At 50.0% G+C, this 18256-nt stretch overlaps 1 protein-coding gene across 1 annotated transcript; it reads left to right on the top strand.

The window, feature by feature from the left end:
• The first annotated feature begins 1601 nt into the window (after positions 1–1601).
• On the top strand, positions 1602–17538 carry LOC124241976 (group 10 secretory phospholipase A2-like). Its single transcript, XM_046666393.1, has 4 exons — positions 1602–1662; positions 4626–4767; positions 5748–5854; positions 16909–17538. The coding sequence occupies exons 1-4, from the start codon at positions 1602–1604 to the stop codon at positions 17058–17060; spliced, it is 462 nt and encodes a 153-aa protein (XP_046522349.1). The 3' UTR covers positions 17061–17538.
• Positions 17539–18256: the final 718 nt, after the last annotated feature.

The raw sequence follows: 18256 nt of genomic DNA, 5'->3' as shown, positions 1-18256 counted from the left end.
AAAGAGATCTTTTGATAAGATGGCCCTTGCCAAATGCCGTCCTGTCTACCATACCTAAAATTATCTGTGGTGATAACTCGTTCTTGGAACAGGTCCTTCTATCTTAAATTTTTTTAGGCAATTTGGGGGAAGGTCAAATGTTCTTCCTGAGTCTTCTGAGCCTTTATCATCTGCAGCTCAAAATAATCCGCATAGCAGAGGGGCGCCTCTTGGGGCCGCCTATTCTGATCCCCCACAGGATGTATCATTCTAAATGAGTTTTCCTCTATGCATATTGATTGGGAAATTCCTTGAAAGCAAAAGTCTTTCTCCTGGATTTATGTGGGATGTTTTATCCGGCATTACCGATGGCAGACCTTTAGAAGGAAGAAAATATTTTTTACCCCATGCTTTGGAAAGTATGAAACCCATACTCCCCATGTGGGCAAACCTTAATTGAACACCTGTTCTGTGTCAGGCAGGCCCATGCTGGGTGTTCAAGAGGAGAGACCCAGCCCTCGCCTTGAGGGGCTCACTCCAGTGGGGAGGCAGTGACCTCAGAGCCTGGCAGATGGATGGTCCGTGCCTCAGGTTTCCATCAAAGGAGGCAGACCCAGGTTTGGAACCACGTAGAAGTGAATTTGAATCTGGGCTCCCCTACTTCTTGGTTCTTAGCTTCTCTGATCCTCAGTTTCTTCCTGTGAAAAGGGGACACCAAGGGGTCTGAGGTTGTGATAAACCCACGTGCCTGGCGCCCTTAGCATACTATAGCCAGTGAGACGGGACATCCCCTTAGTTGCCGATCCTTTTACTACAGCTTGGCGATGGAGGTGGGAGGAATCTCGGGTTCCACTGATGAGTAATTCGGTAGGGCTCGTAACAGGGACAAAGGGGAACAGATGCGTGCCATGATTGTCATCTCTTTTAAATGCTGAGCACCTACTGTGTACGTCTTCCCCTTCACACACAGTCCCTGGGAGGGGCCTATCACCCTTGAACAGAGAAGCCTGAGGCGGAAGTGGCTGGGGTGAGGGGCGGCCTCACTCCCCTCCCCACCATTCCAGCCGGGCGGTGCGTCAATGTTTGACCGCCTGTGCCTGATTACGGCGGTGGTGGTGGGATTGCAGAGTTGATTTCGAGGGGCAGCAGCAGTGCTAAGTTACCTATATTTAAAATGTTTAATATCACTTCAGTCCCTCCCCCGCCCCCAAGGCTTCTGCTCCTTTTGGACGCCCAGGTGAGCGCTGCCAGGTGGCTGCAGATAGTAATATCAGCCGAGAACCCTTGTTGCGCACTGACTCCACGTCCCGACCCGTGCCACACGCCTTTCCTCCGTGATTCTCCCCAAGCCCCAGTCCGAGACACGCCGGGGCCAGATCCTCCCTGCGGCCCGCGCGCCCCTTCCACGCCGAGATGCGGAGGTCCGGGAGAGACTCTCCGCGCCCCCGCAGGTGCCCGCCCCTGCCCGGCTCCGCCCGGGCCCTGCGGGAGGGTGAGGCCGGGGGCGGGGTCGGGCGGGGCGTCGCGGGAGGGGGTCGGCCCGGGCTCGGCGACCGCGGCGGTCCGCCGGGGCGTCCCACACCTGCTGCCGTCTGGTGGGTCGGCTGCCTCTGCGCCTCACAATGCTGCCGGTGGTGGTGGTGGTGCTGTTTCTGCTGGGACGCGTGCTCTGGCTCAGCGAGGGTAAGTGAGGACCCAGGAGTTCACGGGCTCCTCCAGCCCTCCCTGGGAACCCGGGAGCCCTGCCTCCCCACCCCTCTGCGAGGACTCCAGCTCAGCAGCCCTCCCCAGGGACCCAGGAGCCCTGCAGCCCCCAGCCGTCTTTTCCGCTGCCTACTGACGCATTCCTTCCCAGCTTTCCAAGAACCCTGTCCCCCGGTCCCCCCCAGGAGTCCCTACTCATTCTCTCCTCCTAGGGACCCAGAACTAGCCTAGTCCTACCCCAGGGCCTCAGGGTCCTCCCCAGACCCCCCTCCACTCGCTGTAACCCTTTCCAGTTGCCAGTCACTCCCCATCCGCCTGGCCTGGGGTCCTGTGAACTGCCCCTTCACTCCACCTGTCCCTGGGGCTGAGGTAGGACTACCAGGGGTCCCCCAGAGGCTAGGAGGAGCTGGGGAAGAAGGGGCCCAGCCCTACCTGGGGCCAGGGAAGATCATAATGTTGCTTTCTCACCCACCCCTGGATGTCACCCTTGGAGAGGTCCCTGTGGCTAGTACCCCTTTCTGTGTGCACAGACACACACACTCACAGGGAATATACAGACACCACAAGCGTGGAGACACAGGCACAGAACACCCCCAGCCTCGCCTGGGCACTTGGGTGTAGGACTCACACACAGACACAGGCAAGATACCCCGAGAGGAGCGCGTATGCACACACACACACACACACACCCACCCTCCACACACCCAGGAAGCCTGGACAGCCTTGGCACTTCCAGCAGAGGCTGCCATGGGCAGACAGAGCAAACAGACCCGAGAATGACCTGCCCCACCTCAGCTGGCACAGAGGGAGTGTTTTTCTTGGTTCCAAACCCATTGCTGGGTGTCCGCCCCGTGCCTGGGTTCTCTGGAGGGCTGTGCCTGGGACCCTGAGATGCCAGAGCGTGGTTAGGTCAGGGTGGGGGGGCCTCCGGGGACAGATTTGGGGTGTGGGGTTAAGACTGGGGCCCTGTCAGCTATGCTTAGACCGGGAGTGTTCCATGGGGTCTGGTGGATCCAGGGGTCAAGGGACCTTATCTGGAAGGCCACTGCGCGCCAGGGGATCTGGAGCTGCCTACAGGCGAGATCTCCCCTTCGAGAGCCACAGGCTGGAGGGTCACTCCTGCGAGCAGATAGCACAGTGTGACAAGGGCCCTGTGGTCACCTGGGAACGTGGCAGATTCTAGAAGGAGGTGGCTGGCGAGCTGGGTGAGGAGGGGTGAGGGCATTTGCTGCACAGGGTATATGTGATGGGAAGTTTAACTGGAGGAACAGGAAATGATAAGCAGGGTCTGTGGGGCTGGTGGAGAGGGGACGCTGAAGAGGCGGGAGGGCCCGGCTCCTGCGGGGCCTCGGGGATCTTGATCCAGAGGGCAGTGGGAGCCACGGAGGTTTCAGGCAGAGAAGTGGGCAGCAGGGAGCAGCGCTGGGGCAGGCGCTGTGAGGGTGAGCGCTGGTCATCCGGAGGAAGGCAAAGCGTTAAACTCATGTTTACGTTTTGTTACTGTTGAGCTCCTCTCTGTTTGCTCACACACATATGCTACTTTTTTCCACTAGGGAAAAATGAAAAATTGGTTTTAATGTTGGCCTGGACTCTTCAAAAAAGTCAGTGTGATTAAGACACTTGTTCTAGACAAAAAGATACAAAAGCAACAGGATGACCGCCTGCCGTGCGTAAGCCGCCTGTGCCTCCTCAGTCCCTGGAGCCGTCGAGAGCGGGCCCCCAGGTGACGGGCAGCCTGGGCGGTTGCTGCCCTACGACCTGGGGAGGGTCCTTGCACCTCTCGTAGCCTCAGTGTCCCCACCTGTCAATGGGACAACAGCTGTCCACAGACAAGGCTGGTGCCTGTAAGTCGGGGAGCGCGGTGCCTGGTGCAGGGCGGGCTCAAGTGAGGGTCTCCCTCCTGCCGCTCTGACTGTTGTTTCTGATCTAACGCCAGAGAGTGGCCCCACTGCCCTCACGGGAAGGAGGGGTCGCTCTGGGCTTCTCTGATGCCCAGGTCACAGTGGTTTGGAGGGCCCCTCACCCCGAGCAGTGGCCCCCTTGCTGCCCCTCAGCTCCATCGCCCTGCCAGGTGTCCCTCCCCTGCTGCTTTTGGGTGAAGAGAAAGGAGCACTGGATTGGGAGTCAGAAGCCTGGGTCGGAGCCCCCAGTCAGGTCAGGGTCTTGTTGGCTGTGTGACTGTGGGGGTCGTCTTTTCTGCCCGGGCCTCTTCCCCACTTGTGAAATGAGGGGCTCCAGTCACACCTACTACCTGCTGCTATGTGTCAGAGCCACACGGAGATCCGCAGAAATGGCTGGCTCGGGCCGCAGGGCCTCCCTGTGTGGGAGGAAGCTGTGCCTGTCAGTGAAAACAAGAGGAGATGCAAAGGGCCCTGAGCCAGAGTCTGGAGGGGAATTGGGGGGGGGGGGGGGGGGGAAATGAGACCCAGGAACGGGGAGGCCCTCCTTGATGGCAGGGACCCTGTTTAGCTCATCTCTGATGTCCAGTGCCGACCACAGCCATCTGGACAGAGATTTGATGCACAACTTGCAATCTGGAATTGACAAGGGCAGGGGATTGGGATCAGGGCATTCCTGGGAGAGGGACCAGCCTGTGCAAAGGCCCAGGCGTGTGATCTTTCAGATGCTGTGGCTCTGTGATGTGTTTTCTCTTTCATGGCTGTCTTAAAGATATTGTTAATAATAGTTATAGCTTGTTATGTGCAGGTGCTTTATATGCACGATCTCATTTTATTCTATGAAGTGAGGTCCCCTTATCTCCCTGTTTGACAGATGAGGAAACCAAAGCACAGAGAGGTTGAGTAAGTTGTCCAAGGTCACACAGCTAGGAAGTAAGAAAAGCAGGATTCAAACCCAGTCATCCAGGCCCTTCTCAGGCTAGTGCCCTTCCCCAGGGCCAGGGCAGCCCTGACCTGAAGCCTCTAACCTTTGTTTCCCCCCAGCCTCCCACGTTCACCGGCGTGGGCTCCTAGAACTGGCAGGCACCGTGAGTTGTGTTGGCAGCCGCAGCCCCATTGCCTATGTGAACTACGGCTGCTACTGTGGCCTGGGTGGCAATGGCTATCCCGTGGACGACATTGACAGGTAAGCACATGCCTGGGCCCACGCTAGAAGGTCCCCCTGCGTCCAGGATAGTTAAGGCCTATGAGGAAGTACCCAAAACTGAGGGTGAGGTTCGGACTGGGAAGCTTCCAGCCCATGGTACTACCTTGCAGGCAGAGGGCCTCCTGGGTGATGTGGCCAGTAAGGCCAAACCTTGGTGCCAGCTGCCCCTCAGCCTGGCCATGGGATGATTACTTTGGCTGAAAAACATAACGTGAAGTCGATCAGACTTATGATGCACCTAGAACCGTTATGAGACCCCCTTTGAGTCCTCACAACAACTTCATTTCAGAGACGAGGAAACCGAGGCACAGAAAGATTAAGTAACTTATCTGGGGCCACATAGAGGGTGAGTGAGGACCCACAGGGAGACAGCATCTTCTGGTCCAGGCTTTGTCCCTGAGAATCCCCATCCTGGGAAGCAATTCTGCTGCCCCCAGTATGTCCCGCTCTGCCTCCATCCCCTGGCCACACCTGAACCTGGCTCCGACTGCCTCACTTTCCGCGTCTCTGAGCTCCAGCCACACCGGTCTCCTCGCTTTTCCTGGAGTGAGCCAAGCCCTGCCTGCCTCCTGACTTGACCCATGTCCTGCCATCTGCCTGGGCCAACTTCGTGTCCGCTCTTCCTCCCTTAGGTCTCAGCCCAAGCAACAGCTCGTGCCCAGGATGCCATCCGGGCCCCTCCCTCTCCAGGCGTGGTGATCTCCATGTACACCCTCTCATAGAGCCAGCTTCCTTCCCTCCAGGGCAAGTTTACAATGAGACCCTCACCAGGGAGAAGATTGATCAACGTCTGTCCCCCTCACTGACCGGAGCTCTGTGAGGGAGGGTCCTGTTCCCCACAGTGTCACCAGCGGCCAGCCCGGGGCCTGCCTTATACTAGGACCCTGATGATAATAATAAGGTTGCCAGGAGAGCACCCTGTCTTTCCTCACTGCTGGTCTGTCTGCGGCCACCCACAGGTGCTGCTATAAACATGACTGCTGCTACATCCGCGCTGAGAAGGCTGGCTGCTACCCCAAGACCGAGAGCTACTCCTGGCAGTGCGTCCAACAGACCATCGTGTGTGGTGAGTTCCGGTACCCCCCACGCCACCACCCCCCCTCCCCCCGCTGGGGGTCGCTGGGGCATCCAGGCTGTCATAACTTACCACTGTTTCCCATGCTCCATAGACCATCCTTTGTATTTATGGAATATAAGTGATCTTTGATCCTGAGCACTTGAGAAAAATAAAGAAACCTATTTCTTTGCTGTCTGGACAAAACCCAAAAAAGAAATGATACCAGGTATAAACAAGCTAAATATTCATCAGACAGGGCCTGGGTAAGTAAACCCAGGATGTGTCCTCACTGTGGAAGACTCTGCAGCCCGGAGAAAGGATACGATAGAACCATATGCCGACATGGAAAGATGGTGAGTGAAAAAGGAGACTACAGAGTGACAGGTCCAGGAAAGCACAACTTGTGTTAAAAGAAAAAAAAGAAACTTGCAAAATAGTACCATACTACTTTCCGTGGTTGCATGTAAATCTATGCAAAGCTCAGAAAAAGGTATATAAAGATGCTCTCCAGACTGAGGATGGCTGTGGCCATCTCTAGGGACAGGATCAGTGAGGGGAGTCGTGGTAAAGGCGATTTCATGTTCTCTGTAATGTTTTTTTACATTTTTTACTTCCATTTTTTACAAAGAGAATGTCTTCATGAATTACTTGTGAATTGAAAGTTAAAAAGCAAAGGAGTCCACGTCCTGTAGTGTTTAAGGCTGAAGTGCACTATCTCTGCAAGTTACTTTGATGTGCATGAAAACAAAATAAAATTAAAAGGTGGATGGATGGATGGATGGACAGAGGGTGGGGTAAGTGAGACATTAAGGGTAGAATCTGCATGGTAGATATACAGATGTTCTCTGACCAGATCTTTCAACTTCTCTTTCTGAAATTTTCCACAATAAAATGTTAGAAACAGAAGAAAAATGGAAGAGGCGTGTGAGAGGGCTCTGTGCCTCCACGTCCTCACCCCCAGCCCCAGCGTGTGGTCCTCTCAAGGAGGGGAGGATGGTTTGATGGCATGGCATGGTTTGATGGCCCTCCTACACCGTAGTTCTGAGGCTCCAGCTCCAGATGTCCTGCGCTAGGAGGACCAGAAGCCATAGGCTGGGTCCCATCCTGGGGAATGGAGTGATGTGGAACTTGGACCAAGCCTCTACCCTGAGTGTCCATTTCACTGGCTCTTCTTCCCTAAGGCTGAGCCAGGTGGAATGAACCAGGGTTCTAGAGACATCCTGCCACTTAACTGGGGACTCCAGGAAAACCCCTTCCCCCTTCTGGAGCACTGTGCCCTCCTCTCTGAAAATAAGGATGACAGCATTGCAGGTTGGTGGCCCCTGGGCCACGTCTGTCTTGCAGATATTTTGTTTCACCTGCACATTGTTTCGAAAAGCAGTTTGAGCCAGCATTTGAAAAATCAAAATCAAGTCATATAAAAAAATCTGAATTTCTGAATGTCTGGTTTCCTTTAAAAAATTGGAGGCTCTAACAGCATCAGACTCAGTAACAACCATTGGCTGGAACTTAGAGGGTCTGCCAATTATAGGCAGGGCCTACCTCTGGCATCTGCCCCAGTCCCCACCATGCCCTATTGTCTGACATGGAGGCCAAGTGTCAACAACCATATTTCATCTCCCTTGTGCCACTGATTTTGTTATGGAAAAGAAATATTCATAACAAACCTAGGAAAACAGGGGGTAGACCAAAAGGCTGCTTTGAGAAAAAATGGGAGTGGTCGGCCCATTTATTTGTCGAAATGAAGAGCACTCCCATGTTTGATAAGGGCCTCCTTTTCTCCACTCACTGGCACTGCCCCGGTGGGCATCCGAGCTTGCAACCCCCAGTCCAGTGGTCAACAGTCGCTTGGTCAGTGACTCAGATTCTGTGACGTGGGGCAAGCCCCGATCTCTCCAAGCCTCAGCCTCCTCACCAGTAAACTCGGGGCAGAAATCGAGCCTGCTTATTGTGAGGATGAAAGGACCGTGACTGACACGGGCTGCATGCATAGTAGATGTCATTAAATGTCTGTTGAAGAGATGACCAGACACAGAACCTCCGGTGAGATGACACAGCACTGTTCCACCGAGCACAGGGTTTGGGGGAGTGCATGAACACAGTGCGAACTAACCCTGAACCCCAAAAGGAGAGACTGATTTCTCTTTCGGTCCTTCTAATTTTGTGGAGGAGAAAGTCTCAGTTTAAGGCTACTTTAGCTTTAAAGTCCCTGGAACATGGCTGATCCTTTTTTTTTTTTTTTGAGGAAGATTAGCCCTGAGCTAACATATGCTGCCAATCCGCCTCTTTTTGCTGAGGAAGACTGGGCCTGAGCTAACATCCGTGCCCATCTTCCTCTACTTTATATGTGGGACGCCTCCCACAGCATGGCCTTCTGAGTGGTGCCATGTCCGCCCCTGGGATCCGAACCAGCAAACCCTGGGCCACTGAAGCAGAACATGTGCACTTAACCACTGTTCCACCGGGCCAGACCCTCGGCTGATCCTTTTTAATGAGACAGTAGGCTTCTGGCTTACAGCCTTATCCAAGAGCAGTTCTATTCCTAAATTTAATGCTGGCTTTTGGAAACATTCTTTGTATCTATCTATCTATCCACATACCTTTCGATTTATTTATCCTTAACCACAAGCAATGTGCATTTAAGGAGGATGATTGTAACATGATCCACGCTAACATCGCTGTACATTTTACGTGACCAGCCACTTCTGAAGTTAAAAGAAAAATAAAACTGCAGTTAAAAATGTTAATGTTCCTCAGGGCAACCTCACTGGTTTTTAAAACAAAGTACTTGGGGCCGGCACGGTGGTGCAGTGGTTAAGTGCGCATGTTCCGCTTTAGCGGCCTGGGGTTCACTGGTTCGGATCCTGGGTGCGGACATGGCACCGCTTGGCACGCCATGCTGTGGTAGGCGTCCCACATATAAAGTAGAGGAAGATGGGCACAGATGTTAGCTCAGGGCCAGTCTTCCTCAGCAAAAAGAGGAAGATTGGCAGCAGTTAGCTCAGGGCTAATCTTCCTCAGGGGGGGAAAAACCTAACTCCTTTTCTTATTGCTTTGTTTTATTTATTTTTTATTTTATTTATTTTTTAAATCTTTTTTTTTTTTTTTTGAGGAAGATTAGCCGTGAGCTAACTGCTGCCAATCCTCCTCTTTTTGCTGAGGAAGACTGGCCCTGAGCTAGCATCCGTGCCCATCTTCCTCTACTTTATATGTGGGACGCCTACGACAGCATGGCGTGCCAAGTGGTGCCATGTCCACACCCAGGATCCGAACTGACGAACTCCAGGCCGCCAAAGCGGAACATGCGAACTTAACTGCTGCACCACCAGGCCAGCCCCAGGTGTTTATTTTTAAAATTGCCTTCTGATGGATGGTATTTTCCATTTATAGGTCCCTTTCAGATGAATTAAAAAGCTGAATCTAATTTAAAACTAGGAAGTGAATAATCATACAGGCACAGCGAAGGTAAGGCTGGGGTTGGGAAAGTGAGACTAAGTAACTGAGGAGCTAGAAATGACCCAGACACCTGGTTCCAGAACCTGTTTTTTTCCTTTTTCCTTTTAATTAAGAATAAACGTAACATAAAATTAACCATTTTAAAGTGTACAATTCAGTGATATTTAATACATTCACAATGTCTTTCAACCACCACCTCTACTGAGTTCCCGAACATTTTCATCAGCCCTCGCCTAAAAAAAGCTTATACCCATGAAGCAGTCAGTCCCCCAGCCGCCTCCCCCCAGTACCTGGCAACCACCAATTCGCTTCCCATCTCTACAGATTTGCCTATTCTGGACATTTCGTACAAACGGAATCATACAGTGTGTGGCCTTTTGCGGCTGGCTTCTTTCACTGAGCGTGGCGTTTTCAGAGTTCCTCCATGTGGTGGCGTGTGTCTGAACTCCATCCCTCTTTTGGCCGCATAAATTCCACTGAGCCTGCAGACCACGTCTTGGTTGTCCGTCGGTCCATCTGTGGGCACTGGGGTGTGCACCTTAGACTCCTGGGAATAGCGCTGCTGTGGACATTTGTGAACGGGAATCTGTTTGACTCCCCGTTTTCAGTTCTTTGGGGTCTATACCTGGGAGTGCAATTCTTGGATCATCTGCTAATTCTGTTTTACTTTTTGAGGAGCCACCAAACTTTTCTTCAGAAGCTGCACCATTTTACATTCTCATCAGCAACATATGAGGGAGCCTTTTCTCCACAGCCTTGTCAACACTTGTTTTTTTGCGGTTTTTTTGATTTGATTAGTGGGGGTGATTAGTGTCTCTTGTGGCTTTGATTTGCCTTTCGCTCGTGTCTAATGATGCTGAACGTCTTTTCATGTACTTGTTGGCCATTTTTATATCTTCTTTGGAGAAATGTATATTTATTTTTGCACAGTCTTTTGCTCATCTTTAATTGGGTGGTTTGTCTTTCTGTTCTTGGGTTGTGAGATTTCTTTATATAGTCTGAATACTAGACCCTTATCAGATATGTGATTTGCAAATATTTTCTCCTGTTCTGTAGGTTGTCTTTTCATTTTCTTGGAAATGTCTTTGATGCACAAAGTTTTAATTTTGATAAAGTCCAAGTCATCTCTTTTGTCTTTGGTTGATCGTGTTTTTGGTGTCCTAAGACTCTGTTGCCAGATCTAAGGTCACAAAAACTCACCGCCATTTTCTTCTAATAGTTTTTTTGAACTCTTATATTTAGGTCATTGATCTACTTTGAGTTAATTTTTGTATATGTATGTGGTAGGGGTCCAACTTCATTCTTTTGCATGTGGATATCCAGTTGTTCCAGCACAATTTGTTGAAGGGACTCTGCTTTCCTCATTAAATAGTCTTGATACCCTTGTTGAAAATCACTTGGGGGGCCGGCCCCGTGACGCAGCAGTTAAATGCGCATGTTCCACTTTGGCGGCCCGGGGTTTGCCGGTTTGGATCCCGGGTGCAGACATGGCACCGCTTGGCAAGCCATGCTGTGGCAGGCATCCCACATATAAAGTAGAGGAAGATGGGCATGGATGTTAGCTCAGGGCCAGTATTCTTCAGCAAAAAGAGGAGGATTGGCAGCAGATGTTAGCTTAGGGCTAATCTTCCTCAAAAAAGAAAAGAAAATCACTTGCCCTAGATGGGTGACCTCTCTGACCCTCAGTTTCCTTACCTGGACGATGGGTATTTCAAAAATGGAAAAAGGGTTTATAACATGATAAACAGTTCAGACAGGGGTTGTTACTCTCTCCCTTCCCTTCTCCTCTGTTCCTCATCCTGATCTGAACCTCTCTCTGAACCCCGCTCCCTCCACCAGACAGAACTGAGGAGCTGGCGTGACTCTCCACGAAAACCCCAGCTTCTGCAGAGTTGGGCTGCTCGGGAGGGAAGGAGGCCATCATGAGGGTTACTAGAAGCATGTTCTCAGCCGTATCTCCTCAGTGTGAATTAGGAGTTGGCAGAAAAGCAAAGCTGAATTAAAATGGAGACATGATAATCCATTTTTAGGACTGAAAGCGCCCCAGACATCAGCTCATCCAATCTCTCATTTAGAGTTGGGGAAACTGAACCCCAGGGAAAGAAGAGTCTTGCCTAAGCTGGTGCTTCTGCGCCCACTCCTGGGCACATTCTCTGCCCCTTCCAGTGTGGCAGAGAGGAGGCGAAATGGGCTTGAAGGGGAGTCTGTTAAAGATCTGTCTCTCTCAGCCTGCATGTTGCGCTCGTCTCTAACCACGTGAAAGTGATGTTTGTAAAACACTCATTGGTGTGTCTGCTGGTGGAGTCCATGCCTGTTTACAGACCTACCCTCCCTGAACCGAGCGAAAAGAAGAACCAAAATACCTATTATGCGTTTTTGGCTAAAAATATCCTCTTATTCTGTTTGGAGATATTCTGGACATAGTTGTTTACTTAATTACAGGTGTGGCCCATTTTCCATTTATGGGCCTGACTTAAATATATTTAAAAAATTTTTAAGCTTATAATAATATTTACTGGCAGCCCTTTATTTTAAACTTAACCCTTGGGAGCTATTTTTCCTTTTCGGTTTTAATCATTCTCGAATACCATGACACTGTTGGGTTCCTGAGGCCATGGAGCAGTGAAACCAAGGCTTGCTTCTGAAAGAATCTTTCTCGCTCAGGGAGAAGGGTGGGAGCCCAAGGGAGGCACAGGCTTTGGGTCAGGAGATCCTGGGCTGGAATCCTGGGCCGCCCCGTCTCAGCTTTGTGGCCTTGGACAAGTTGCTGAATCCCTCTGAGTTGAACTTTCCTCATCTGTAAGATGGGAAGAATAAACCTTCGCTGCTGGGTTGGTGTGAGAACTGGAAATGAGTCTGGCTTTTCTGTATTCTCCCAAGAAATATTATGGATGATCTACTCAGCACCAGACTTCCTGCTAGGTTTCGGGCAGGACAAAGAATCAAGGCCCTGTAGTCTGGGAGGAGGAGAGTGGGCGGGAGCGTCTGTGCCGAGTGCTTTTCTAAGTGCCGTGTCGGAAGACAAGGCCAGCGAAGTACTGATTCACACTACAACATGGAGGAAGCTTGAAAACATGAGGCTCAGTGAAAGAGGCCAGACACAAATGGTCGCATATTGTAGGATTCCATGTACGTGAAAAGTCCAGAACAGGCAAAGCCATAGAGACTGAAAGCATATCGGTGGTGCCATGGACTCAGGAGAGGGGCAATGGGGGTGACTTCTTCATGGGAATGGGGTTTCTTTTGGGGTGATAGAAATGATGGTCATACAACATGGGTGTCTTTTGGGGTGACAGAAATATTTTGGAACTAGATAGAGGTGATGGTCATACAACACTGTGAATGTACTAAATGCCACTGACTCATGCACTTGAAAATGAGTAATGTCATAAATTTCGTTATGGGAATTTTGCCTCAATAAAAAAAAGCAGAGGGCTGGTTGAAGGACACTCGTTTGTATAGAATGCTCAGGGGTCTGAGAAGGTCCACTGATAAGATGCCATTGAAGGAGAGACCTCGGGAATGAAAGGAGCCATGTGAAGAGGTGGTGGGAACGGCCAGTGCAAAGGCCCCACGGTAGGAATGAACGTCTGGGTGGTCTGAGGAGCACAAGGAGGATGGTGAAGCTGGAGCAGAGTCACCTAGGGTGAGAGTGTAGGCGATGTCAGAGTGATGGGGGCCAGATTCTGTAGGGCACTGGGGGCCTTCCTCTGAGGGAGATGGGGTGCCCGTGAGAATTTTGAGCAGAGGAGGGACATGATCTGATTTGCATTTTAACCGAACTGATTTGGCTGCTGCATGGAACATATTCTGGAGGGAGCAAGGGTGGAAGCCAGGCGCTGGGTATGACGCTATTGCAGTGGTCCTGGTGAGCGGTGGCTTGGGCGGGAGGTGGCAGTGGAGGTGGTGGAAGGGGCTGGCTTCCGGACATACTCGGCTGGAAGGTGGAGCTGGAGGGCTTACTGATGGATGGGGGAGGGGAGAGGGGCTGGCTGGGGCACTCACCCAGTCAGAGCCTCCAGCCAGCTCTGTGGGAACACTGCCACCCTGGAGCGTCAATGGCTCCTTCCTCGGGAGTCCCTACCACACCAGGTCACACTGCTCTGAGGGTGCATGTGTCTCTGTTGTGCAGCAGCCCGTGCAAAGCTTACAGGCAGAAGGGCTCGCCGGTTCTGTTACTGATTTTTACTCATTATTTTTATCTATCTGTCTATCTATATATTCATCTGTTCACCCACATGCTTTTTCTGATTCAAACCTAATATGTGTTTGTTGTGAAAAATTCAAACACTACAGAGATACTGTAATGCAGAAAGTTATGCTCCATCTACCAGCAGGAACTAGCTTCTGTTACGTTTGGCACCTCTTCCTCCACAATAATAATAATTAGTTCACTCTACATATAAATTTTTTTCGCTTAATACTGTATCTTGGACATCTTGGAACATATGGGTCGACCTGATTCTTTTAAAGCTAGTTAATAAGCTATGGCGGAGTTTCTCAATCCTGACACTACTGACGTTTTGGACCAAATAATTCTCTGTGGTGGGGCTGTCCTATGCATCGTAACGTTTAGCAGCATCCCTGGCCTCTACCCACCAGCCGCCAGTAGCACCCCCTCCACGCCCCACATATGACACCTAAAAATGTCTCCAGACATTGCCAAGTGCCCCCTGGGGACGCAGCTGCCTTCGGTTGAGGACAACTGGTCTGTGGCGTGGATGTACTTTCTTCTGACCATTTCCCCATCAACTGCTGTCCGTGGCGGCAGAGACCATGGCAGTTGATAACTCTGTGCACTTGCGTGAGCGTTTCTGCAGCATGGAGCCCTAGAAGCATTGGGTCAAGCGGTGTATCTGAGGCGCCTCTAGAATCAGTGTGTAGGAAGGCCTGGGGGCAGCCTGCCGGCCGCTGGAGGACTTGTCCTGAAAGAGCGTTTACCTGGCAAGAGCGTTTTTTAAGACTGTAAAGTGTGCGTGTTTGTAGAAGCTGGGAGGGGGCAAGGGAGACCTGGTAGAGATTAGGGAGGAGGAGGGCCCCTGAAGCCCCCACAGGCCTCCTCCTTTTGGCACTGCCACTGAGTGATAGCGACATTTTAAATCAAACAAATATTGTAAGTTAAACCCTGAAATAGCTACCCTTCAAATTTTGTTAATTGAGAGTGCTATTTCCATTATGAAATCATCATATAGGTCAAAGGAGAAAAGTTTGCAATTACAAAATGTAAAAACAGAGGACATAGAACCCCATAGACACTACCCACACAACTGCTTCCTTAACCTGGTGTTTTTCCTGTCTTTTCCGAGTGCCTAATTTTTAAAAAATACAACAGTATGTTTTGTATCCTTTATTTTTCTAAGTATAAGCTGTTTCCCATGTCAGTAAAACTCTACTGGACAATCCTCTGTTAGAAACAGGAATCGTAAGGGTGGGCACACCCCCCGAGGTGACACCCCATTCCCTTCCTGCCGACAGGTCAGAGGCCTGGCGTCAGGCAGAGCTGGGTTGGAGCCCTGGTCCCCTTGCCCCTTCCTGGCTTTCTCTTCTGTAAGGTGGGGGTGCCAGTGCCACAGGCCTGGGATGACTGGATGACATGGGGACCGCAGAGCCTTTCGCCCAGTGCCTGGCTCCGCCTGGCTGCCTGGTGAACGCCAGCTTCCATCGTCCTGTTCTTGTCCATGTAATGAATTACAACCAAGGCAGTCTGTGGAGCCTTTAAACACAGGCTTTCGCAGCTGGAGGGGTCTGCTTTGTGTTTTGCCCTCCCTCCCAGCAGTCTCCTAGAGTATGAGAAGCTTAACAAGTGAATTTAAGTGAGAAAGATCTTCCCTTTCAGTCCTCTGTTAATTTTCCTACTTAGGCAAGGAGGAAGTGTCAGTTGTGTGATGGTTAAACCTCTCTTATTCTGAACGCCCTTTTTTTTAAAACCAAGACACCCGAGTTTGGGAGCTCACAGCCTTCAGGTACGCAACAGCATCTAACTAGACTTTGATATCAGAACTTTATCTTCGCTGGTTTTTGTTATTTGTCTTTGCTTCTTTTTTTAAAGTCAATTTCTTATACTTAAGAAGTCAATTTCTTAAATTTAAGATTTTGGTTTCCCATTTATGGCAGTGATAGAATTTATTCAATGTAATTTAACATAATTAAATTATAATTTATTTATTTAGTAGTTGACTTAGCATTTAAAAATGAGGGGATTTAAAGCAATAATCTTGAAGCGGCCATGGGCCTGACAGAGGAAACTCTGTGTGCAGCCATGTAGAGAACCCCTTGACTCAACTCAGCTCACGAGAGGGCCTAGGATGATGGCCAGAGGGTCCCAGGCCCCCTGCCCGACATCCCCACCTGTCATTCTGTCCCCTCCTGGTGCTGCCAAGCTCTCTAGGTGTTACTCCAGGAGAGACGCTGATGGCTTTTCTGACTCTCATGCTCCACCTTGCTAGGATCGCCAGGGAACTTGCGCCTTTTAAGAGGGGATCTTTAAAGATTAGCTGGCAGCTAAAGGAGGTCCGCTTCGGCTGACTGAGTGCCTGCTGTAAGCCCTGCATTTCACAACTTGGTCTCTTCTCATTCTCCTAACAGCCCTTAAAAGCAGTATGAGTTTCCCGACATTGCCCCTGAGGAAGCAGCCTGGGAAGGGTGAAGTGATGTGTCTAAAGGCTCACAGGCCCTCATCCATGGCCACGCTGGCCAGTTCCAGAGCTCGTGCTTCACTGTGCCTCTGAAAGAATCTGGAAGGATTTAATAGTGGGTCAGTTTTTCCCCTCATTTATGTGAATAATTAAAAGCCCACACTAAAAGGCAGTGGGTGGCATGGTTAGGTGACTTATCCATAGCTATTTAAGGCATTATACCTTCTAGATTAATAAGATATGACTTGAAGATCAGAAATTCTTTCCAACCCAAAGTAATGAATCTTTAGTAGTGGAATTCCCAAGGCAGAAGGAGACTTACCTTGGGGGGGCAAGCTTTGCATCTCTGTATAAGGTAGGCCCAGGATGGAGGGGAGAGATGGAATACATGACTGTTACCTAAAACAAGCTGTTCTTCTTGAAGGAGCATCTGAAAGAGACTTGGAGAAAGAAGGCAGAGAAATGCAGGTGGAGCCAACAGTGATTGAGCACGCGTCCCGTGCCAAGCTCACACAGGCTTTCCCACCCAGGCTGCCGAGTGATCCCAGTAACACAGTGGATAGGGCCCCCATTTTGAATGAAGACTTGGCTCGGAGAGTTTAGGCGCGATCACACGGATGGGAAGTAGCAGAGCAGGCATTACAAAGAAAGGCCTGGGCAGCACCAGGCCCCCGCTGCTTATCCCAACAAATGAAATAGCAGTGTTGATGCAGAACGGGAGCCAAAAGTTGTACGGACTTCAACCCTCCAGCTGAAAATACTTCTCTGAAAACTTCAGTTTCCTTTTCTGTCAAATGGGGCTAACGTCACCTCCCTCCTGGAGTTGCCATGACGATGGAGATCACGTGGTGAACTGTCAAGTGTCACACAAATGCAACTTATGACCCTTCTTGCCTCTAGCTTTACTGGCTTTCCTTGTGTTTGTTTATCCTCAAGTCTCTGCTCTAACCTTAGTTTCCCCATTTCTTCCAGAACCAACGGCGGACAAATGCCAAGAACTCATGTGCAAGTGTGACCAGGAGTTCGCTTACTGTTTAGCCCCAACTACATACAACTTAAAGTACCTTTTCTACCCCCATTTCTTATGTGGCATAGACTTACCCAAGTGTGACAAACTAGACTGACTTCAAATGTCCTTTTGCACAAGGAAATAAAACTCATTTTCACTATCAACAACTGCATCCAGTTCTTTGCAGGAGGGAACCGAGGCCAAGTGTGTTAAAGCTGCAAGCCTTGCATTTGCTTTCTCTCCCGTCCCGGAATCTGGGGCTGGAGCCTGTTTGGTCTCCAGTTTGATTAAGGTCAAAAGTCCCATGCCTCTGTTATAAAACTGAAAGTGTGTTTATGATTGTGTTGGGTTTGATACCATTTTTGAGGTTCAACCTTTATGAAAAGGGGCAAGCCTTGTCTTCTAACCTGCTCTTGATGGTGGGTAGTCAAATATGAATGAACACCTGCCATGTGCCTGGTCTTTTCTAGGTTCTGGGTTGAGGAAATAAACAAGACGGCCACATGATGCCCACTCTTGTGAAGTTCAAGTCTAGTAGTTGTTAGCTCAAGAAAGAGTATTCTTCCCCATCCCACTCCACCTTTAACAGTTAAAATTTATTTCTTGATTAAAATAGTAGTACATACTCATTGCTTACAAAAAAAAAAGGAGGGGCCGGCCCACTGGCATAGCAGTTAGGTTCACATGCTCTGCTTCAGTGGCCTGGGGTTCCCCGATTCAGATCCCAGGTGTGGACATGGCACTGCTTGGCAAGCCATGCTGTGGCAGCATCCCACATATAAAGGAGAGGAAGATGGGCAGGGATGTTAGCTCAGGGCGTCTGCCTCAGCAAAAAGAGGAAGATTGGCAGTGGATGTTAGCTCAGGGCGTCTGCCTCAGCAAAAAGAGGAAGATTGGCAGTGGATGTTAGCTCAGGGCTAATCTTCCTCAAAAGAAATTTAAAAAAGGAAAATACAGAGAAATATAAAGGAGAAAAAAATCACTCCAATTCCCATAATCCAGAATAACCACTTTTAGCAACTTAGTGTGCTATCAGTCTTTTCTATAATTTTAAAAGACATAGTTGAGACTATACCGTATGATTTTCATAAGGTTTCCTCTATGTCATTAAAAAATCTTTGGAAACTTCATCTTAAATAGCTGTAGTAGACAGCTAACTTTTGGATACTGGTGCTATTTCCTGTTTTTATCCATTGTTGATGTGATGAGGATGCTTGTGAATTAACCTTTGCCACCTTCTGTTGCCCACCTTTTTATTATTCCCTAACGCAGACTTGCAGAAATGGAATTCTTGCCTCAAAGGATCTGAAT

Source organism: Equus quagga, chromosome 7 (assembly GCF_021613505.1).
Source record: "Equus quagga isolate Etosha38 chromosome 7, UCLA_HA_Equagga_1.0, whole genome shotgun sequence".
NCBI lineage: Eukaryota > Metazoa > Chordata > Mammalia > Perissodactyla > Equidae > Equus > Equus quagga.
Note: the sequence above shows the minus strand (reverse complement) of the source record. Positions and strands in the feature narration are given on the sequence as shown.

Bases quoted from the DNA above. Each gene is read 5' to 3' on its own strand.
- LOC124241976 (XM_046666393.1), top strand. From the start codon at position 1,602: ATGCTGCCGGTGGTGGTGGTGGTGCTGTTTCTGCTGGGACGCGTGCTC. The intron at 1,663-4,625 runs GTAAGTGAGGAC...GTTTCCCCCCAG, and splicing joins CGTGCTCTGGCTCAGCGAGG to CCTCCCACGTTCACCGGCGT. The intron at 5,855-16,908 runs GTGAGTTCCGGT...CATTTCTTCCAG, and splicing joins CCAACAGACCATCGTGTGTG to AACCAACGGCGGACAAATGC.